At 43.8% G+C, this 24373-nt stretch overlaps 1 protein-coding gene across 2 annotated transcripts in view; it reads right to left on the reverse strand.

Annotated features, from left to right (window-relative positions):
* The window catches only part of DLC1 (DLC1 Rho GTPase activating protein), a 569878-nt gene that overhangs the window by 75428 nt on the left and 470077 nt on the right, over positions 1-24373 (reverse strand). The window contains exon 1 of one of the 2 annotated variants that reach the window (XM_068278608.1): positions 1883-2219. The exons of the other annotated variant lie outside the window; for it this stretch is intronic. Coding sequence (XP_068134709.1) covers positions 1883-1919 — 37 coding nt within the window. The 5' untranslated portion in view covers positions 1920-2219. Of the gene's footprint in view, positions 1-1882; positions 2220-24373 lie in introns of those variants that run through there. 2 annotated transcript variants of the gene reach the window in all.

Consider the following 24373-nt stretch of genomic DNA (forward strand, 5'->3'; position numbering starts at 1 on the left):
TCCTTTTTGTAATGATATGAATCAGAGCTGGATTTTGGGATCACAAGGACTCTCTGCAGCTCTCTTCATATTTGAGTACCAGCAGGAAACATGGGTCAGCAAACAAGCTCTTGACAAAACAGGGATGCATTTTATTTGTGATTTTTCTCTTCTTCATGCTACCAGCAGGACATGCTGTTTTTAGGGAGGGTTCAAAGGAATGACATCATGGGCACCACAAACAGGAGGAGGGGGGGGGGGTAATTTGCCTTGTAAAAAAGCCAAGAGACTAATTAGCAAGAGCTTCAAAAGAAATGATTACTTGAGTGTGTGTCTTAACAGACAACATGCACACAAACTGCTGTAGTCAGTCCATGAGCGTCTGTGGATCATGGAAACCAAGATACAAACTGTCTACATCACTCAGCCAGTCATCTAACTGCATGGGTAGTAGCCAGTTATACATCTGAATTGTATAGTGATGATTCAATGAGGAAATGTAATCATCCATGATACCAAGCGTCAGCATGAAAACCTTTTATTGCAATCATGCTGTATACATCATGCTGGTTTTACAGACTTCTAAATAGAATATAGCGTTATTTCACCCCAATTTTCCAATTGAAAAGCTCTTGAATAATGTAGTCCTATGGTTTTTTTCACACTGGAACGATTCAGACCCACAGCCAAAATTGCATGGCGATCGCGCTGCTATGCAATATTTTCACAATTCAGCAATCCAAAAATATATTTTCCTGCAAGTTTTAATTTTTTTTCCCATAGGAAATCTCAAGCGCACCACAACCGCGCCATACACTCAACAGATGGGCCAAAAACTGCAACGGAATCAACGTAGTGGGAAATAGGAGATGTGAGATCGAACAGCAGCGCAATCACATTCCTCGCACTGGAAACATCCATTCGAAATGGCTTCCAAAAAAGGTCTATAAAATCGCTCCAAAATTACTAATTGCTAGCTTTAGCTGTGAATAAGTACTACAGGTACATGCATAGATTTACATATTAAGATTTGTATTTGAAGGAAGTACTCAAACCCACATACACACGTGCTTGATTAATATCCATACACAAACATCTGATCCACCACTACACAAGATAGAATCCAAAATCATTTAGCTGTTGATTGAATCTGAACACATTTTGAAACCCAAGAGGCTGATCCAATTCACTCGTTCTCCTAAGTTTTCTTCTGAGATACATTTTTCATCTTCTGTATAAAAAAAAAAAAAAAAAAAAAAAAAAAAAAAAAAAAAAACACACAACCAAAAACCTTTTAGCACTTTGCAACCGAAAAAGTACTAAAAAGTAGGTGAAAAAGTACTATCAAAATTATTCTATGTTTTGTTTTTTTGCTTGCTAGTGGCCTAAAAGGCATTCTATTTATAAGGTGTGATAATATCACCTAGGAAAAAACTTGGGGGAAAAGGTAATTTGCATCACATCATTTTACAGATGAAAAGTAATAGCCAGCACTTCCACTATCCCATGAGCAGTGAGACCCAGGCGGTGGTGGTCACACTCACAGCAATGGAGGGATTAGCCTAGCCAGAGCAGGCAAGATGGAAGGATGGATTGGGGACAGTCCGGAGTCCCCCCGGCTACACGACGTGCAATAGTCGCGGCTCTCCCCACTGATGCACGCCTCCAGCACATCGCTCAGATCACAGCAGCAATGTAATTAAAAAGCAGCGGAAGGTACCCTGCCCAAATCCCCCAGTCTACCTGGCTGTGGCTGAAAGCTTCCTGCAGCTTTCTTAATGAAGTGCTGCCCCGCTGCAGTCAGGGGCCACACTTCCCATGAGAATTCCCACGCCCGGGGACCCTGGCAGAGGGGGATAAGCCGCACGTACACATCTTATAGAGAAAGAAAAGGGGGGCTTACGTGTGAGGATCATTATCTCCAGCTTCTCGTTGCACATAAGTGGATCCAGCGCTAAAGCAAAAATCAAACTAGAAAGCTCCTTCAGAAATCCCCCTGAATGATATGAGCGAGGCGAGCCAGCTGGAAGCAGTCATCGCAGAACTTCAGATCAAGGTATAAATGTGAGCATCCAAACGCAAAATAAGGTCCACGCTGCTAGAAGAGGCATGTAATCCAATGAGTATCCCCTGCAAGCGCCATGGTTACTGCGTGTATCTTCTGCACAGAAGGCGTCAGCAGAGCAGCCTAGTCAGTGAAGGTTTCTAAGCAATAACCTATCCAGCTCCCAGCTACTCACACATACTAGTGCCAGAGTAATAGATCCTGCCTCTCCCACTGCCTAGGCGTGCCATTCAAATTCTCCTCTCCTTTCTCAGAATCCACGGCGCCTCCTATCCCCGGCCACACAAAGAGCGACATCTACAGGAGGCCGCCTACATTTTCCAAGAAAGCTGCTTCTTGTGAGTCACAAAACCCCCATTCATTTACAGAGAGGAAAGCTACAGGTTGTCTGTCTACCCCCTTCACGACTTACCATCATTGAAAAAGATTTTCCAGCCAGACTGAAGTTTGCAGTCTAATTAACTGGAGCTGTGATGCAGGTACATTCAGGTTCAGACATTCTCTCAACAGGTTTTCGAGACTAGCAGCAGTTAGTAGACTCATCAAATAAGTCTAACATTATAAACCCCATAGTGTAATGTTTTTAGGTTCTTTAATGATATTGGTACACACCATTCAATTTTTCCACCACATTGATGGGAAATTTACCATCGTTGGACAATTTCCAGCATGTCTGATCTACTTATGATTCAAGAAAGGGATCGATTTTGTACAGTACTGATGTATTTATACTAGGGTGACCATATTTTGATTTCCAAAAAAGAGGACGATCACAACAGCATGTGGGCGTGGTCATGGGTGGGGCCAAATATACAAGACCTTAGCAGTGTGCTGTTCAACTTCGTGGGCATGGAGGGATGTTTTTTTTTTCCAGACCACATGGTGGAGGGCCGGCCAACCACAAAATGCAATCAGATTCACAGAAGAATTTCCCACAAAATGCAATGAGATTGGCAGCAGATTTCCCCACAAATGTGCGGACAAGGTATATGCATGGCCGGATTTCTGGCAAGGCCACATAGGCCATGGCCTAGGGCACCAGATAAACAAGGGGCGGCCTGCAGACAGTGGGCATTATTTGCAAGTGTCCAAACAAATGAAAGTGGTCAGGATAACTGCACTATTAGTACCAGCTGGCATCTGCCTGTGCTGTGTTACAGGCAGCTGCAGTCCGTTAACCAAACGTTTGTGAACAGTGTGTGACTAGCAAAAAGCCAAACCTTGTCCAATGACATAGCAGCAGCTGCAGGCAGTTACAGAAGGCCGGTTCTCACGCACTTGGTGTGGGGGATGAAAGGACCTGGGGCAGCACCAGCAAATAGTACAGAATACAGAAGGCAGCGTCTCACAGTACCCATTTCTTAATTATTGATTGGCCAGCGCTGTTACCCTGGAGACAGCAGTGGGTACAGGACTCACTTTTACGTGTTGCTGACCCCACCCAATGTCCAATTGTGAGCCACTTTTGACTATGTGTGTGTGGTGGAAGGCTCCCAGCACGCCCATCACCTGTAGATCGCTTGATTGACCAGTTCCCCCGTGTGACATGATTGATTCACTTCACGTTGCCATGGAGACCTCGGCACTAGCCGCAATAGTGGACACCATCGGCCCAAAAAGTTTGGGTGTGTGTGGAGAGAGGTGGTAGGATACGGTTTCGGTTGGGGCGGCTGGTGATAGTCGGCCTTGGGCGGTAAGAAGTACAAATCCGGCCCTGGGTATATGTCCGCAGTATAGGTTAGATAGGAATATGGCCCCAGTATAGGTTAGATAGGAATATGGCCCCAGTATAGGTTAGATAGGAATATGGCCCCAGTATAGGTTAGATAGGAATATGACCCCAGTATAGCTTAGAATCTCAGACCCTTATGCTCCCACAGGCTGGCCACACAGCAGAGTGACTTCACTGCTAACTCAGGCCCTTATGCTCCCACAGGCTGGCCACACAGCAGAGTGACTTCACTGCTAACTCAGGCCCTTATGCTCCCACAGGCTGGCCACACAGCAGAGTGACTTCACTGCTAACTCAGGCCCTTATGCTCCCACAGGCTGGCCACACAGCAGTGACTTATCTGCTAACAACTCAGGCCTTTATGCTCCCACAGGCTGGCCACACAGCACCAGCATGACTTGAATCAATTCACTGACACTGACAGACTGAACTCAGGGCTCAGGCTGTGCTGCTGAGCTACTCCCACAGGTCACACACAAACAGCACCAGTGATCAGCCCAGCGTGAGTCCCACTGAACTCAGGCTGTCTCTGGCTGTCTCCACCCCTCTGCTCTGCAATTTGCTCTGTCTCAGTGGATGGGGGGGCTGGAGGTGGAGCAGAGCAGCAGGAAGGGATTGACTCACTGCCTAGCCCGAGGAAGAGCCGTTTGAGTCAGGAGTCAGGAGCTGAATGAGATGAGCCGAACACTGGGAGCCCAAGCTGCAGAAGAACAGCTTGCACAGAGAGAAGATCCACTGAGGCTGAGATGAGCCAAACACTGTGAGCCAGGGACAGAAGAACCACTTGCAGAGATCCACTGAGGCTGAGATGAGCCGAACACTGCGAGCCCAAGCAGCAGAAGAACCGTTTGCAGAGAATCTCTGCAAATGGTTCTTCTGCTTTGGGCTCGCTGTATTCGGCTCATCTCAGCCTCAGTGGATCTCTGCAAGCAGTTCTTCTGTTGCTGGCTCACAGTGTTCGGCTCATCTCAGCCTCAATGGATCTCTGCAAGCTGTTCTTCTGCCACTGACTCGCAGTGTTCGGCTCATCTCAGCCTCAATGGATCTCTGCAAGTGTGTTCGGCTCTCCGGACAGATCAAATATCCGGGAGGACAGCCCGGACAGGTCTGAAAAAGTGGACCTGTCCGGGCAAAAGAGGACACATGGTCAGCCTAATTTATACTTACCTGGGGCTTCCTCCAGCTCTATGAAGTGCTTAGGGACCCTCACCATCCTTTCTGGTCGCTCCAATCTCATATAATCCTCCCCGGTAATCTATTATGCATGCGCGGTCCAGCTGCACAGGCGCAGAACACAGTAGTGTGGCGGGGGAGCACGAACGGCATGTGTAGAAGCGCATGACTGGCCGTGACTGGCCAGATTACCAAGGGGGGTTAGAAGAGAACAGAGCCGCCGGAGAGGATGGCGAGGAAGCCTACGCACCTCATGGGGCTGGAGGAAGCCCCAGGTATCTATAAATACACCAAGGAAACCCATCTCAGGTAAAATGAGTCCTATAGAAGAAAAGCACTTTACAAACGTTTTTGTATTGTGTTGTAAAATCGATCCCTTTCTCGATCAGAAGTAGATCAGACATGATCAAACTACTGGATATTGCCTGTCCATCTGATGGGCAAATTGCATGGTGTGCACCAGACATTAGGATCTACTGTATATCATCAATAAAAAGACAAATGGTAGAAGGGTAAGAATTGCTAATGATAGATTGAATGGAATTCATGTTAAAAAAGAGTGGGGCAAATTTAGTTTCATGAATTTGTAACGTCTAAATGTTTTTAAAGACCCCTTTGGTGATCAGCAACAAAAAAATGCTCTAAAACTGGATCCATACGTTGTAATTATCTTTGCTTTTCTGTCTGAATAGTTGCAAAGCCTATTTCCAGGAACAGGTACCACTCATAAAATAGCTCTTCTGAAACAGAATCTAAAAATGACGCAGAAAGGCAAGATGCACGATAGTAACACGATAGTCAAGAGCCTCAATATTTTCAGCTACACGCATGAAATTCAGTAATGTTGCATGTAAAGTAGGCAAGACCCTCAATAATGGGTCTTGTAGGCAAGATCCTCAGTAGTGACACTTTTAGGCAAGACCCTCAGTAGTGACACCTGTACACAAGCATTTCATTAGTAGTACATGTAGGTTATAGCCTTAGTAGTGGTGCCTGTACACAAGCATTTCAGTACTGGTGCATGTAGGCAAGACCCTCAATAGTGGCACCTGTATGCAAGATCCTCAATAGGGTCACCTGTAGGCATGACCCTCAGTAGTGGCACCTGTACACAAGCATTTCCATAGTGGGACATGTAGGCAAGAACCTAGATAGTGGTGCCTGCAGGACCGGCGCTACCATAAAGGCAAAGGGGGCAATTGCTCCAAGGTCCCAGAGCCTGTAGGGGCCCCCAAAGGGGTCTTCTCCCTCCTCACCAGCTATGGTGATCCTATACATGCCTGCACAGAATGAGGAAAAGAGGGGTTGATGGGGAGAAGTGCAGAGCACGGTGCTGCCTGGTGTCCTGCCTGGATGGATTATGTAAGACTCTGCTGTGTGTAAACTCTGAATTTGTAAGAGAAAGCAGGAGGGGAATAATGAGGACCCAAGAATGCGTTTGGGGATATAAGATGGACACCTAATGATTTTGTGTGGCTGGGAGGGTGGTGGGATGGGTCATGGGAGCTGGCTTGGGGCTGCAGGGGGGTGTTTCTAGGGCCCCCCAATTTACTTTTGCCCGGGGGCCCCACTGTAGCTAGAACCGGCCTTGGGTGCCTGTGTACAAGACATTTAGTAGTGGCACCAGTACAAAAGCATTTCAGTAGTGGTACATGTGGGCAAGAACCTGGATAGTGGTGCCTGTAGGCAAGACCTTCAGTAGTAGCACCTGTACACAAGCATTTCAGTAGTGGTACATGTAGGCAAGACCCTAAATACAATAGTGACACTTGTAGGCAAGACCCTTAATAGTGGCACCTGTACACAAGCATTTCAATATGGTACATGTGGGCAAGAACCTAAATAGTGGTGCCTGTGGGCAGGATCCGTAATAATGGTGTCTGCATGCAAAATTCTCAGTAATGTTGTCTGTAGACCAGATCCTCAATAGTGGTACTTTGGGAAAGCATTTATAATAGTGGTGCCTGCAGGCAAAGTGCTTAACAGTGGTGAATACAGGTCAATAGTGTTGCCTGGAGGTAAGATTCTCAATAGTGGTGCCTGGAGGTAAGATCGTCAATGCTGGTGTCTGTGGGAAAGATTCTCAATAGTGGAGCCTGCAGGCAATATCCTCAATATTGGTCACTGTAGGCACATGTCTGGCATTTCAGAGACAATTTATTTTGAAAAACTTCATGAAATGGGTAACAGTTATTTTATTTACTTTAGCTAGCAAAGTAGTTGTAAGCAACGGTTTTAAGCTTTTTCTTGGAAATTTAAAAAGATCCTTCAAATTGGGTATATTTCCATCAATGTTAGCATTTGTAATAGGGATGCTTATTCGGATTCCACAGAATTGAAATTTCTGTGAAAGTCCAATCTCCAAATGACGATCGGAAATGCTGATTTGCGATCGGTCTTTGGAAACCGTAATTCCATGGAAATCTGATTTACCACAACTCAGTAACTTTACCCCAATCACAGAACTCAAAAACAGTGAACCAATCAGAGAATGCAGTTATTTCCGCAAAATTGGATTACTGCGGTAATTTTAGATCAGTCATAAGATTCTGTTTTTTCTAAACAGGACTGAAGTCTGATGAAGGCTGCACAGCCGAAAGCTTACTCTTATTCTTTTAAAGGGACCCTGAGCAGGTTTTAAAATTACAATTGGAACTTACCTGGGGCTTCCCCCAGCCCACCGCGGGCTGTGAGGTCCCCCGGTGTCTTACTGGCTCCTCTCTCGGTTGCACTGCCGGCTCCATTAGTTGACGACTTCCACCTAAAGTCGCCAGTATGATTCCTCGCCGTGCAGGTTACGCGTCATTGCACCGGCCAGCATGTGCCATTATGCCGACCTGCATGAGAGTCCTCCGCAAGCACGGTTCTCTAACTCTGAACTGCGCATGCGCAGGACTCTCACGCCGCCCGGCGTGGTGACACATGTGCAGTCCTCTAACTGAACCACGCATGCGCAGGACTCTCACGCCGCCCGGCGTGGTGACACATGTGCAATCCTCTAACTCTAAACCACGCATGTGCAGGACTCTCACGCTGACCAGCCTGATGACGCATGCCGGAGCGGCGTGATAACACATAAAATTCGCGGCGGGGACTCGTACTGGCGACTTCAGACGGCAGTTGCCAATTAATGGAGCCGCCAGCTGGCCCGGGAGAGAAGCCAGGAGGATGCTGGGGGACCTCACGGCCTACGATGGGCTGGAGGAAGCCCCAGGTAAGTTCAAATTGTGATTTTAAAACCTGCTCAGGGTCCCTTTAAGTTAAGGTGGCCATACATCAAGCGATTTGGCTGTATCATCGACCATCCGATTTGATAATTTTATAGAATCGAGAGAGAATCAAGTGTGTTACAGAATTCCCAATCGATGAAAAGTGGTTGATTTCATGTGGAATACACCAGCTTAGTCGACCGAGCAGGATGCAAGATATCGGTCAATCGCACAGGAATCAGCTACTGTTCACATGTTATTCGATCGACTCTGAATCTATTTTTGCATTCAGAGTATGGAGACACAACATCACTCAGATCAAATGTGAAGGTGAATCGCATAGGATATCCCTTGTAGTGTGCGGGTCACTAGTCGATTGACTTTCGGTCAACCATACTGAGGTTGATTCCTTAACAAAGTTGATCGCTTTGTCGATTGAATCGGAATCGCTAGATGTATGGCTAGCTTAAAGGAACACTATTGCGAAAATCCTAAAATTTAAAATACAGGTAAACATATACAAATAAGAAGTATGTTTCTTCCAGAGTAAAATGACCTATAAATTACTTTTCTTCTATGTTGCTGTCACTTACAGTAGGTAGTAGAAATCTGACAGAACCGATTAGTTTTCGACTAGCCCATCTCCTCATAGGCGATTGTCAGGGCTTTGTTTATTTTTGAAAGCATTTAATGAGTGGCAGTTGCTCTGTCCAACTGCCAAAAAAGTGTACAGCAAATAGGGATGCGGTCCAGCATCAATATATAATTCCTTTTCAGGGAATATCTTTATGAAGAATAAGAGCCTTATTGAGAATCCCCCATGAAGAGATGGACTAGTCCAAAACCTGTCGGTTCTGTCAGATTTCTACTACCTACTGTAAGTAACAGCAACACAGGAGAAAAGTAACTTATGGCTCATTTTACTCTGAAGAAAAATACTTCTTATTTGTATATGATTACATGCATTTTAATTTTTTTTACATTTTCACGATAGTGGGCAATAATGGTATCATCTTGATTCAAAACTTTTTGTTTTTATGGCGCGTACAAACGCCTGATTCCTTCAAATGACGGGTCGTCGGACCCGCCCGCGGGGTGGCCGTTCTGACGACACTTTGCCCGTGTATACAGTCTGTCGGCAGGCTGATGAAGCCAGGTTTTGATTGAACCGCTCGGTGGATCGGTCAAAACCAGCCTTATCAGCCTGCCGACAGACTGTACTCATGTGCAACTATCGGCAGAACGACCGCACTGCGGGAGGGTCTGACAGACCCATCGTTTGTAGACGTACGGCGAGTGTACGCGCCTTTACTGATGGCTTATGCTGGGTACACACTATGAGATTCTCTGGCCGATTTACTGTCAGATCGATTATTTCCATCATGTCCGATTTGCTTTCCGATCGATTTCCGAGCATTTTCCGATCGATGCCCTATTTAAGTTAACGGAAATCGATCGGAAAATGCTCGGAAATCAACTGGAAAGCAAATCGGACATGTTGGAAATAATCGATCTGACAGCAAGTCGGCCAGAAAATCTCGTAGTGTGTACCCAGCATAGCACAATACAATATTCTACTGCTACTATTAAGGAAATGATTGATAATTAGATTGTTCATGAAGCATTGTGCCCATTAGATTCTCTGTTTCCATACAATTCTATCAGAACGATCTGATTAAAAATACAACTGTTCACTAAAAATCGCAGCATTGGTGGGTGGAGGAAGTGGAAGTATTGGCAGTGGTCGTGGTGAGGTGTTAGGGCTGTTGCCTAATAAATAATATGTGCAAGTGTTCAAAATACTAAAATTGCTTGCTGCTGTAATTCCTCCCCTCCTCTCTGTGGCTGATGATGCACAGGAAACGCCTCTCAGCCACGATGTTCATTCATTTTGTATGAAAATCACTGTGGAGAGGCAATTCCACAGCCACAACTGCCGGCAAAGAAGGTGGTGCTGAATCTGTAAACACTAATTTTGGGGAGTATTTTTACACTTGCATGGACTTTTCATTATATTAAGTCACCTCTCCCACCAATCCTCATTCAGTCACACAACCCAGAGTCGCACATACATGCTGTAAAACAGAGCTTAACTTTTCAGCCAGATTGGTCTCTACGTGGTTGTACCTGAAGTCTATCGAGCAAGCTCACTAGAGAGTCAGGGGCTTCCAGAAGAGATGCCAATTGCTGAAAAGGACCACTTTTGCGAAAAACGTAAAATATATGGATACATGTACAAATAAGAAGTGCATTTCTTTCAGAGTAAAATGAGCTCTAAATTACTTTTCTCCTATGTTCCTGTCACTTACAGTATGTAGTAAAATTGTAACATATCTGACAGGTTTTAGACTTGCCCATCTCCTCATGGAGGGTTTTCAGTTTTTTTAAAAGCATGGCAAAATGGCAATTCCTCCTTCCAACTGCCAAAAAAAGTGTGCGGTAAGCAGGCCAGCATTTTTGTATAATTCCTTTTCAGGGAGTGTCTTTATAAAGGATAAAGGCCATGCTGAGAATATTCCATGAAGAGATGGACCAGTCCAAAACCTATCAGTTCTGTCAGATTTCTACTACCTACTGTAAGGGCCCATTAACACTAGTAGCGCATTTCTGAGCGTTTTGCGATTGATTAGCGTTTTTTAAAATCGCTCCCATTCACTTTCATTAAAATCGCAGAAAAATCGCATCGATTTACTCGTACGCAATTGCAAAATCGTGATGATTTTTTTGCGATTTTTACCGCTATTTTAATGGATGTGAATTTTACTCTGGAAGAAATGTATTTCTTAATTATATGGGTTTACATGCATTTTAAATTTTACAGTTTTCTGCGATAGCGGCTCTTTAAAGAGAGTCTGAAGCGAGGATAAATCTCGCTTCAGACGTCATAGATAGCAGGGGCATGTGTGCCCCTGCTAAACCGCCGCTATCGCGCTGCTAAACGGGGGTCCCTTCACCCCCAAATCCCCCTCCGTGCAGCGCATCCCCTCTTCCTGGTTGGGGCAGAGCTAACCGCCGCAGCCCTGCCCCACGCACGTCTGTCAGCGCGTATCTCCGCCTCTCCCCCGCCCCTCTCAGTCTTCCTTCACTGAGAGGGGCGGGGGAGAGGCGGCGATGCGCCGCTGATAGACGCGACTGGAGGCAGGGCTGCAGCCGTTAGCCCTGCCTCCAGGAACGACCAATTCTACGACCAAGGTTTGCGGGGGTGGGTTTGGGGGTGAAAGGACCCCTGTTTAGCCGCGGGATAGCGGCGTTTTAGCAGGGGCACACATGCCCCTGCTAACTATGAGCTCTGAAGCGAGATTTATTCTCGCTTCAGAGTCTCTTTAACCATAGTTTGAAGACTATCACAATACCAATGTAAACATATCAATTTAAAGGATGGGAATAAAATTTAGAGTCAATTAAAGTTTTAAATACATTTTAAGGAGAAAAATATATACAGTTACGTAGATCTGTACATCAGTCCTGAAAGAGGGACAAATGAGGAAAAAAGAGCGATAGAGGGATTGGTTTGAATTCCCAAAGAGGGACTGTCCCTCCAAAAGTGGGACAATTGGGAGCTATGGAAAGAGGTCTGCTGGTTTATGTACAGGTGTGTTTGCGAACAAGATTAATGTGAAAGGCTATCCAAAAGTAGACAATGATAATCCCCATCTGTTTGTAAGACACATACCTCATTTTATTAATATAAACAGTACACATCTTGCTGTTATTATCGTCTTGATATAGACATCCAAAATGTAAGTGAATACCATTGATAATTATTTAGACAAAGGCAACTGAATACAGATGTAGGGAAATAATGGTGTGCTGATACAATGTGCACATTGTGCCAAAGTATGTCTGCTCAATAACTGATTCATAGGAATATCCCACTAGATCAGATTACTTGGCACTGCATTAATAGCGCTGTACTGTACAATAAATACACTATAGCTATATAGTTTAAAGATGCAGTGATGTAATAGGCATATAGGGGTAAATAGATCTACTTTATCCTGGAATTGAATAATTTGTCCTTATTTCACCGAGGATGATTTATCAAAACAGATGCAAAGAAAACAGAACAGTTGTACTTAGCAATCAGAAGATTATTTTTGTAACTTAAGCCTTGTACAAGGCAAGTCATCTGGAAGGGAATTATTATTATTATTATTTAGTATTTATATGTACTTATATGTCGCTGGCATCTTCCGTAGCGCTGTGCAGAGTATATGGTCTTGTCACTAGCTGTCCCTTGGAGGAGCTCACAATCTAATCCCTACCTTAGTCATATGTCTATGTATGTATCGTGTAGCGTATGTGAGGGGAAACCATTTAACTTATCTGAATGTTTTTGGTATGTGGAAGGAAACCGTAGAGCTCGGAGGAAACCCACACAGACACAGGGAGAACATACATCAGAATGTAAGGAGACCATTGACCATCTCACATAAATTGGATAGGACATCATAGTCATATAGTCTGTAGCCAACCCAGAGCAGGATTATCCACCAGGCAACCTAGGCAGGTGCTTGGGGCCTAGTGGGTGTCAAGGGGCCCACCTGCCACCTTCTTTGTCCTTTTTCCAGTCTCCACTACATCTTACCAAAAGGACCACAAGAGAGCCCCAAATCTACTAGGGTCCCATTACATCTTAATCAATAGCCATAACTAAGTGATAGACAAACTTGGCTCTCCAGCTGTTAAGGAACTACAAGTCCCACAATGCATTGCAGTTTGACAGCCACAGTCATGATTCATAAAGGCAAATGCTTTGTGGGACTTGTAGTTCCTTAACAGCTGAGGAGCCAAGTTTGCCTATCACTACCATAGCTGTACAAACATGTATACTCAGCTATTCCCCTGAGAAGATGTTGCTCTGGGAAATAGGCATGGTTGGATTTCTGTAAAGACATCTCGGAGCTCACTCCAACCTGAATTATCGCAAATTCTTTCTGTTTTAAGAAAGCAAACTTTTGTTTTCCATAGCATTTTAGTAAAGGGGCTTTTAGGACCATTGTAGCCCCTCACACACTCCAATGAGCTTTGGTTCACCATGAGCTTGCTGGTTAGTCTGTACCTCTCGGTGTTACAAGCCCTACTCCATAGAGCCAAATTAATCCATGCCATCCACTGATGAGGATAAACCAATCCGAAACAGTCTGTATACATGTTGGATTATTATGGCTCTGTACAAATTAACAAACTGACACATCATTGCATTCCAGCGGTTCTGGAGGTGTGTTTAGCTTCTAAGGACGACAATGGATAATTTGCATATATTCAGCAGTGATGCACTGGGAGACATCTCAAGCTCACTTCAACCTGAATTATTGCAAATTCTTTCTGTTTTAAGAAAGCAAACTTTTGTTTTGTAAAGAATGCGTAAGACTTAGTCTAGGGGGCTGCACATGGAAGAGGTGTTTGTTGAACTGGATAAAAAGTGTGTTCTTGGAGAAAAACAGGGCATCATGTGAGATTTTTTTTTTTAAACGCTTAGGTCATGTTTACTCATTGCTGGTGGTTGTGTTGGAGGTGTACTAATGAGCTGCTCAATGGAAGGGTGATGGGGAGAGGGTAAATGTAAGGCCTTGGTATGGTGGACATTAGTTGTGGTTTACTGAATACTCTACAATATATTTAGTATTTTGGCTCCGCCATCATTGAAAAATATCTGCTCCCCCCCAATAAAAAAATAGGTTTGGCCAAGCCCAACCTAAATGTTCTCTAAACAATGATGGTCACGCCCACAGCAATCTGACTGAGCTACCTTTGGGTAAACTCCGTAACTGAGCAACATGAGGCCGACTTCACGCTGTAAATTGGCGGCAGCGGTGCTGGCCCGAGGGTCGCACCGCCAAAAACAGACCTTTGGGGATTACCGCGTTATTATGTCAGGCAGCTGGCCATGCAGGAAGTGACATTCACTTCCTGTGGCTGATGCGATCACGTGCACGAAAAGCAAAAAATACGCTTCTGTGCATACGCGTTGTAAAACTGACACACGTCGCCATGGACTTACATGAGTTCCAGTCCGCCGCACGTCGATGCAGAACCACGTGGTAACATAGATCTGTCCGAGCGTCGGGATGCGGCGAAAACGTCACATCGTGCCGTACTGCGCCAGTGTGAAAGTCTCCATAAACTTTAATTGCCCTGTGGTAAGGTGCAGTATAATTACCGCGCCGCCCCGGCGTGAAAGGGCCCTGAGGGTTTACTGAATTGAATATAATTTAAATGAACTGTTTGTGAGGATGCTCGCACAATGTACTGTAGGTGTTGGTAAATTGCCCAAGCATTGCTCAGTCAGATTGTCATCCCTGTGGTGATCATCAGAGCTATGCCTGTGTTGTTGTATGTATTCCTTGTTGCCATTGAACAGAATATTTCCTCTAGTGGTTTACTATGAAACAAATAGCTTGCATCACAACTAATTAGAGCAATATTTCTACAGAGGAGTCAAAATATGACTTCCAAGGTCAGGCTGTCCAAGGCTGAGTGGGCTTATGCTTCTTGCGCAATCACAATGTTTTTCATCGCTGTACTTAACAGCTCACCAAAAATAGTTGGAAAATGCTACAAAGAAATACAGCAAAGGGGGAAAGATGAGAATAATTATTTTTTCAACACATTATAAATACTCCTTGTCAGCAAACCAGCGTTTGCTAAACAAGGAATATTTTTTAATAAATTTGTTTTGAAAAAAATTTCCATCGTCTGTGTGAGGAAATTCCAGGAGGATTACTCCATATCATCTGTGCGTTTAAAGTGAATTTGAGGTGAGAGTGATATGGAGGCTGTCATATTTCTTTTAAACAATACTAGTTGCCTGGCAGTCCTTTTGATCTTCTGGCATCAGTAGTGACTGAGTCACAACTTCGAATCAAGCATGTGGCACATTTGGTTATGGTTCAGGGCCAGGCAACTTGCATTGTTCAAAAGGAAATAAATATAGCAGTATTCATAACACTCTAATGATAGGTACACACAATGAGATTTTCTGGCATATTTCCTGCCAGATCGATTATTTCCAACATGTCCAATCTCATTTCCGATCGATTTTCCATTCACTTCCATGGAAAATGGATCGGAAAATTGATTATAAATCAGATCGGACATGTTGAAAATAATGGATCTAGCAGGAAATCTGCCTAAAAAATCTCATTGTTTGTTCTAGGCATTACCTTGGTTTCCCTTTAAGCACTGCATATCATTATACAGGGAGTGCAGAATTATTAAGCAAATGAGTATTTTGACCACATCATCCTCTTTATGCATGTTGTCTTACTCCAAGTTTTATAGGCTCGAAAGCTTACTACCAATTAAGCATATTAGGTGATGTGCATCTCTGTAATGGGAAGGGGTGTGGTCTAATGACATCAACACCCTATATCAGGTGTGCATAATTATTAGGCAACTTCCTTTCCTTTGGCAAAATGGGTCAAAAGAAGGACTTAGACAGGCTCAGAAAAGTCAAAAATAGTGAGATATCTTGCAGAGGGATGCAGCACTCTTAAAATTGCAAAGCTTCTGAAGCGTGATCATCGAACAATCAAGCGTTTTCAGTCAAAATAGTCAACAGGGTCGCAAGAAGCGTGTGGAAAAACCAAGGCGCAAAATAACTGCCCATGTACTGAGAAAAGTCAAGCGTGCAGCTGCCAAGATGCCACTTGCCACCAGTTTGGCCATATTTCAGAGCTGCAACATCACTGGAGTGCCCAAAAGCACAAGGTGTGCAATACTCAGAGACATGGCCAAGGTAAGAAAGGCTGAAAGACGACCACCACTGAACAAGACACACAAGCTGAAACCTCAAGACTGGGCCAAGAAACATCTCAAGACTGATTTTTCTAAGGTTTTATGGACTGATGAAATGAGAGTGAGTCTTGATGGGCCAGATGGATGGGTCCGTGGCTGGATTGGTAAAGGGCAGAGAGCTTCAGTCCGACTCAGACGCCAGCAAGGTGGAGGTGGAGTACTGGTTTGGGCTGGTATCAAAGATGAGCTTGAGGGGCCTTTTCGGGTTGAATGGAGTCAAGCTCAACTCCCAGTCCTACTGCCAGTTTCTGGAAGACACCTTCTTCAAGCAGTGGTACAGGAAGAAGTCTGCATCCTTCAAGAAAAACATGATTTTCATGCAGGACAATGCTCCATCACACGCGTCCAAGTACTCCACAGCGTGGCTGGCAAGAAAGGGTATAAAAGAAAAAAAACTAATGACATGGCCTCCTTGTTCACCTGATCTGAACCCCATTGAGAACCTATGGTCCATCATAAAATGTGAGATTTACAAGGAGGGAAAACAGTACACCTCTCTGAACAGTGTCTGGGAGGCTGTGGTTGCTGCTGCACGCAATGTTGATGGTGAACAGATCAAAACACTGACAGAATCCATAGATGGCAGGCTTTTGAGTGTCCTTGCAAAGAAAGGTGGCTATATTGGTCACTGATTTGTTTTTGTTTTGTTTTTGAATGTCAGAAATGTATATTTGTGAATGTTGAGATGTTATATTGATTTCACTGGTAAAAATAAATAATTGAAATGGGTATATATTTGTTTTTTGTTAAGTTGCCTGATAATTATGCACAGTAATAGTCACCTGCACACACAGATATCCCCTAAAATAGCTAAAACTAAAAACAAACTAAAAACTACTTTCAAAAATATTCAGCTTTGATATTAATGAGTTTTTTTGGGGTTCATTGAGAACATGGTTGTTGTTCAATATTAAAATATTCCTCAAAAATACAACTTGCCTAATAATTCTGCACTCCCTGTATGTATATATATCCATATGTGAGCAAGTTCCAACCTACTGAAGAGGGTGTTGGGTCAGATGCATATTATATTCTTTATTTGTAAAACTAATTTTTATTCCCATATAAAAGTGACCCAGTCTCACAATAAAGCTACACAGTGTAATTGAAGGAATAACTTTTTTTCGGTGGGTTGGGAGAAGAATGTGATTAAATTAGCTAGACGGATTAGAGGACTTGGGTAGATGAGCTGCTATATGTCTCCGCTAAGTCTTTGGATAAACATCATATAGTTAGCTGTGCAAAGGATCTCAAACAAGATCAGAAAGTTTAATTGGGAGATAATCATTTTTGTAAATATAGAGATTATAAAGTGGCATTTTTTATTTGGAGTGTAAAGGTGCGTACACACATCGGATTTGTCCAAACGACCCGTCGTTTGGACGTCAAATCGGGCGTGTGTACAGTCTGTCGTTCAGCTGATAAGAGCGGACTTGAGCGATCCGCCAAAAGAGCGGATTTGAGTGATCTGCTTGGCGGATGGCTCAAGTCCGGTCTTATCAGCTGAACGACAAACTGTACACATGCCCGATTTGACGTCCAAACGACCGTTCGTTTGCGCAAATCCGACGTGTGTATGTACCTTAAAGGTAGCCATACATCTAACAATGATTGGCAGATTCGACTAAGAGACAAATCGCTCTCTAATCAAATCTGATTACAGAGAGATCTGTCGGCTGCCCATACACCGCATGCCGATTCACGATCAATTTCAGCATGAAATCTCTCGAGAATGGCCGAGCTAAAGCCTTTGCTCTTCACCGGCAGCGAGTATGGGGCTAACAGAAGAGCAGGGGTTCGGAAGAGGACGGCACCACTACACAGGACAGGTAATGTATAAATGCACAAATTACACAATTATAAATTAGGGCAACAGCACTCCTAAGCTACGCTACTGTTTATAACTTAATTTATTCTAGAGTTATACATGTGTTTGTATAGCTGTATATTTTGTTAAGCCCATTTGTAGGTCAACATTACAAAATGAAAATTACATTTTAATGAGGTTGATTTGGGATTAGTTTCTAATTCAATGCTTGTTCAGTTTCAATATTTCTCTAATTTAAAGTTTCCTTTAAGTGCATTAACATCAGTAAATTATTTGAACAAAAGTAGGATTCTTTGTTCTTACCCTGAACTTTTGTTTGTGTTCATTAATCTGGCCGCAATCAACCCTATCTACATGGCTGATTTATAAAGTGTTCTATAATGGAATGTACTGAAGTCAATGAAGGCCGTTCCCCTGAACAGTATACTGTGTACCTAATGTAACCTTGTGCTGTAACTCACAGATCTGCTATATGCAAGAACACTAGTTACGAAAGATCTGCTAACACACTACAGCCTAATAACACAAGGCCAGGGTTGGCTTCTAGTGGTTCTGATCCATGAAGGAGCTGAAATGGCCTATCTCTTTATTGTACACTCAGCAGCACTATGGCACCATCCTATTGGACTGCTGCACACAGAGACATTTTGTTGTCCCAAGTTCGGGGATATTTGATCTATTGGATTGCATGCCATTTGGATAGATAGTGTACTGGTCAAGGGTTCTGCCTCTGACACAGGAGACCAAGGTTTAAATCTTCCTGTTCGGTAAGCCAACACCTATTCAGTAAGGAGACCTTGGGCAAGACTCCCTAACACTGCTACTGCCTACTGAACATGCCCTAGTGCATAGCCGGCCTTTGACCTGAGCGACTGGAGCGGTCGCTCAGGGCGCCGGCTTTCAAGGGGGCACCTATAGCTGGCTACCTATACCGAGGGCACCTACACCTGAATTCCTATACTGGGGGCACCTAAGGCTGGCTACCTATACTGAGGGCACCTATACCTGACTTCCTATACTGGGGGGCACCTATAGCTGGCTACCTATACTGAGGGAGGGTACCTACTCCTGCCTACCTATACTGAGGGAGGGTACCTACTCCTGCCTACCTATACTGAGGGCACCTACACATGACTTCTTATACTGGGGGCACCTATAGCTGGCTACCTATACTGAGGGAGTGCACCTACTCCTAGCTACCTATACTGAGGGCACCAACACCTGGCTACCTATACTAGAGGCACCTATACCTGGCTACCTATAGGGGGAGACCTACAACTGACTTCATATACTGGGGGCTCCTATGTTTGGCTACCTATATTAAGGGCACCTACACATGAAATCCTATACTGGGGGCAGCTATACCTGGCTACCTTCCTATACTGGGTCTGAGGGAGTATCTTTTTGTGGGGGGCACACTGCGGCTATAATGCATGGTGCAAATTGTCAGTGCTGTGCTATCATTCCAAATTAGGGGGGGGGGGGGGCTAATTGTCCCACTGATCAGGTTTCGCTCAGGGTGCTGTAAAACCTAAGGCCGGCCCTGCCCTAGTGGCTGGAGCACTGGCATTTGATTCCGCCAGGAGAAAGTGCAATATAAATGTTCTGTGTCTATCTGACAAGTACTGATATGAACATTCTTTTGGCGTAAAATATGTAGTGGACCATACACTATATCATGGATGTTCCCTACAGACCAAAGATTTTTACCTGATGAGCAACAAGGAGGACAGTGCTTCTCATTTGTTGTAGGTAGTATGAGGTACTGAGAGGCCTCTTTAAACAACACACTTGTAGAGAATATAGATAAAACCAACCAAGCTCTACATGCACATTCAGACTAATAGTTGGATAAGCTACATTACCCTTTAGCTATCTACAGCTTGCTACGGAATGTTCACTTCCAACTAGAGGGCTCCGTGGATTCCTGGGAACGACTATAATCCTCAGAGAACAAAATAGATTAAAAAAGCAAACTGATGAATTAAAAAATAAATGTATTTATTATTGTTAATATCCCATTGCTTCAAAACACATTCCATCTGACAGAAAAGTGGATTCAAACTTTTGGAAGTAAGAAAGAAGAATTAAGGTGGTCATACATCAGGCGACTTGGCGGCCGATCGACCATCCAATTCGATTATAAAGTTGGTGCCGCCAAGTGCATGCCCGACCGACAAAGCGACCAATTTTGGGATGTAAATTGTTGATAGCGCATGCTTCAAGATGTCGGTCCAAAGTTGGTTGGTTGGGTGTGCGGCGTGATGCAACCATCTGCCGCTTTGCCGCTGTGTCCCGCCTTGTCAAAGTGTATACATTACCTGTCTGCGGCTTCTGTTTGTCCCTTGATGCTCCTGGCGCATTCTCTTCTTCCGCATACACGCACGCTCCACGTGGTTTCCTGGTAAGGGCGTGTGTGCCGTCACACATGCACGCCCTTACTAGGAAACCACGTGGGGTGCGCGTGTATGCGAAGGGGAGAATGCACCCAGAAGTCAGCGGGGGACAAGCGGAGGCCACTGACAGGTAGTGTATCACTTTGGCACAGAGGGTATTAGGGAGGATACAGTGATGAGGCAGCACACAGGGCCGTTAATGTGAGACTGGCCTTAGTAACATAGCTATGGACTCTGTAAAGATGTCATCACTATATAAATACACATTGATAATACACACTCTCAATCAATGTCATCCGACATTGAGCTCAATCCCTTGGACGACACTGCAGGGACGTGGCTGTGCAGACACATCGCTTGCTTGCAAGCTAGCAACGTGTTCTACACTATGCAGGGGGACAGATTGGCACGGGAATGGCATTGCGCGACTGGCTGGGTAAGTGGTGGAGAAGAATGTAATCTACCATGACTTCACTGAAGTGATCAGCCAGGACGGATTGCTGGCTGAGCGGTCAGGGGTTATTGGGGGCTGCTGTACACACTCTGGAATTTTCAGCAGAGGCGGTTGTTTTTGCCCACCTCGGCCGAGTTTCATATGGCATGTGCACAGGCCTTTACTTTAAGTATCTGATATTGTACACAGGATTCTACTATGTTGACCTTGTCTTTCCAATCTGACCAGATAGATAGAGAGTTTGTTTCCAAAAGAAAACCTCAACAGTCTAAAGGGGCCCATACACTCAGCCGATTATCGGCCCGATCGATTTGCGGCCGATTTTGATCGATTTCAATTGATCTGACATGATGGAAAATCTAGGGGGATCTGTTGAGATGGCTTATCATTTTGCATTGGACATAATGGAAATCTGATGGCAAACAAATGCCATCAGATCGATTTTCAATAGATTTTATACTGAAATCTATTGGAAATCTGTTCCTAGTAAAAAATGTTCCTAAATACATCAGATAGATCAGAGATCTATCTGCTGCTAATCTAACGAGTGTAAGTAACAAGAAGGAGACGCAAAGTGTGTGAGAATGTGCAAAGTGCGCAACTCACAGCACTGATTTTTAATTGGTCACTTTGGACTTTGCACTTTTTTTTGCACTTTTTAAAAACTTTAATTGTCTTTTGCCTTACTTTATCAGACATGGCCTTTGGAATTACACTTTACATATTAAAAAAAGGCTGGCACACAGACTTGGATGCCACACAAAGAGGCCATGTAAACAATGCAACCCCAATTTCCTTCCAGCACACAAAATCAGTTTGAAGTAAGCAGCCGGATTTACTTATCAAGGACCTTCACTGCAAAAACCAACAGCAGACAGGTTAATCCGCAGAGGGCAGGTGGTGATGGTACTCAGGAGGAGCCCATGTGTGCTCCTTTCAGATAACAGCCGCAACCTCTATTGTGTTCATAGGAGAAGAAAAAGTTGAAAGATCAAAGCAAGTTTGAAGTGTTCTTCAGAATTCAGGATTTCTAATCCGTGGGTTTGTGGAAATAAAGTACCTGGTGCTGAGAGCAGCAGAAGGCAGTGGCGGTACACATAGCTGAGCCTTATTTTCAGTGCATTATCCCAAGTCAGTGGAGTGATGGCTGGCTATGCCACATATGTTATTGTAGCAGCTCACACATGATGTAATTTCAGATTTCAACAGCCTGGGTGAAGGTTCAAAAGATTTTTCTCTCTCCTGTCTTATTTCATTATTGCTTCTGTAAGCTTTTCTAAACTACAAGGCTAAAACAACAGGATAATCTCCAGCATCCGTTAATCATTAACTCCTACCTGTCCATATTCACAGCTTGTCTGTGGAAGCAGCGGGATAAAAGTAGCTGCAGTAAATAGTGATAATATATTAGCATGTACTGTATAAATAATATTAATCAGTGAAAACTTTCTAATTGATAACGCGGGGGTCAAACCAACAACACAAAAAGATGCTTTTTCTTTTTGCAGGCTGAGTTACTCTTGTCCACTTTTTGTGTATTTGTCAGGTTTTCCAACTCCCAGGTGTCCAGCCTGCACTGCTTTGGATTATTTGCCCTTTAAAGGCAGCAGTTTCAGAGCAGCTTACCTTTTAAACTTAAACTGGATCTAAACTCAGAATTTCCTCTCTGCTCAAAAGGATTAGCGACAGCATTAAAGCCTTTAGACAAAACAATTTCTTAAATAAAGTTTATGGAAATCCTAAAGAAACCTGAAATTTTACTTGGATTCAATTGGCGTGGGCAGCACGGTGGCGTAGTGGTTAGCTCTCTCGCCTTGCAGCGCTGGGTCCCTGGTTCGAATCCCAGCCAGGGCACTATCTGCAAAGAGTTTGTATGTTCGCTCCGTGTCTGCGTGGGTTTCATCCGGGCACTCCTGTTTCCTCCCACATTCCAAAAACATACGGATAAGTTAATTGTCTCCATCTAAAAAAATTGGCCCTAGACTACAGTACTTACACTACATAATATAGACATATGGCAATGGTGGGGGTTAGATTGTGAGCTCCTTTGAGGGACAGTTAGTGACAAGATATATATATATATACACTGTACAGCGCTGCGTAATATGTCGGCGCTATATAAATACTAAATAATAAATAATAAAGAGGAACTTCAGCCTAAACAAACATACTGTCATTAAGTTATATTAGTTATGTTAATTAAAATAGATAGGTAATGTAATCTCTTACCCACCATGTTTTAAAAGAACAGGCAAATGTTTGATTTCATGAGGGTAGCCATCTTTTTGGTTGAAAGGAGGTGACAGGGAGCATGAGACACAGTTCCAACTGTCCTGTGTGCTGATCACCCCTCCCAGTTGCTAGGCAACATGAATAACAACATAGGAATCATCAAACTACGCACAGCATCAGGGAAAAAAAGCCTGGGCAGTTTTCTTTGATGGGTGGAGCTTAGCTAAAAATGCAGCTAAAAATTATGCTCTGGTAAGAAAAACAAAGTTCTGATGCTGTGAAACTGTTAAAGAAACACCAAGCCTTTTCAGTTCTGCTGAGTAGATTTTTAGTCCGGAGGTTCACTTTAACTAGAAGCACTGACAGTATTAAGCCGGTGTTAACACAGGGCAGAGTGCTGCTGTAGCACTCCTGTGTGCGAAGTTCTGATTCACAGCTGCTGCTAAGACACTATGATCTAGCTAAACAAGCACAGAGCACAGTCATGTGAATTGAATCAGCAACGAGTTGTGAAATAAAAAACGTTTTATTGTGTGATGTGCTAGGGTTCAGGTCCCCTTTGGGTCCACTGTACCTAAAGTGACATGATGAGATAAACATCCTATATAACAATCCTCATGTCTCTGTGTCCTCCTATGTGTTTACTGCTTTAGGCAGACTTTTAAGTAAGCAGTAAAGATGTGACTGAGTTGGCAGGTGGGTATAGTGTCTCTTGTTGAGCAATCAGCACCAGTGGTTTGGGAGGTATACTGCCTATGTTTTGGGACGCACTACCTATGTGTTTGGGGGTAAAAGTTGCTTAATTTTTAATGGGGAACACTGCAGAATTATGTTATTTGGTGGAACAGTCTGTCTAATTATGTTGATGGGGGACACAAACATTACTTCAGTAATTTTACCTCCTTATAGGTTCACTATAAAGGATCTGCTGCTAATGTTCTGACACCAGATACCACAGGACTCCTTCTAAGGTCTTGTAGAGTCCATGCCTTCAAGGGACAAGCTGATTTTAATGTTTTGCCAGATCAGTGTTTTGCGCTGGTGATTAGGTGATTGTATTGAGACATTTGAAATATACTTAAATATCCTAACATTTTCAAATCTCTGCATATTTTATTTCTGCGTTCTTGCTGAGGAGACTTCCTGAAATGCCAACAGCAGCAGCAACAGCAGGATGTGAGGGGAATTCCTCCAACAGGACACAGAAAGGAATTAGTTTTTTTTTATAGTGTGGGGAAAGGTAAATACTGTGACACTTTCATTGTGATCTGTGTCCTGTTTCTCTTTACTCGTATTCAAGTTATTACTCACAGGAAGAGAGGGGTATCTCTCCAATGAGGGCAGTAACCAAAATTTGAGTGTATGGTAAAAAGTAGTGTCCATCTAGCTATATCAGTTGTGCAATTAATCTTTGAATACTGTTTTCTCATTGCTTATCAAATGTTTTGAAGTATTCCTGAAAACAGTATTTCCACTATTGAAAACAGATGGGCATCTGAACCAGC

This window comes from Hyperolius riggenbachi, chromosome 1, assembly GCF_040937935.1.
Source record: "Hyperolius riggenbachi isolate aHypRig1 chromosome 1, aHypRig1.pri, whole genome shotgun sequence".
In the NCBI taxonomy this organism is placed as follows: Eukaryota; Metazoa; Chordata; class Amphibia; order Anura; family Hyperoliidae; genus Hyperolius; species Hyperolius riggenbachi.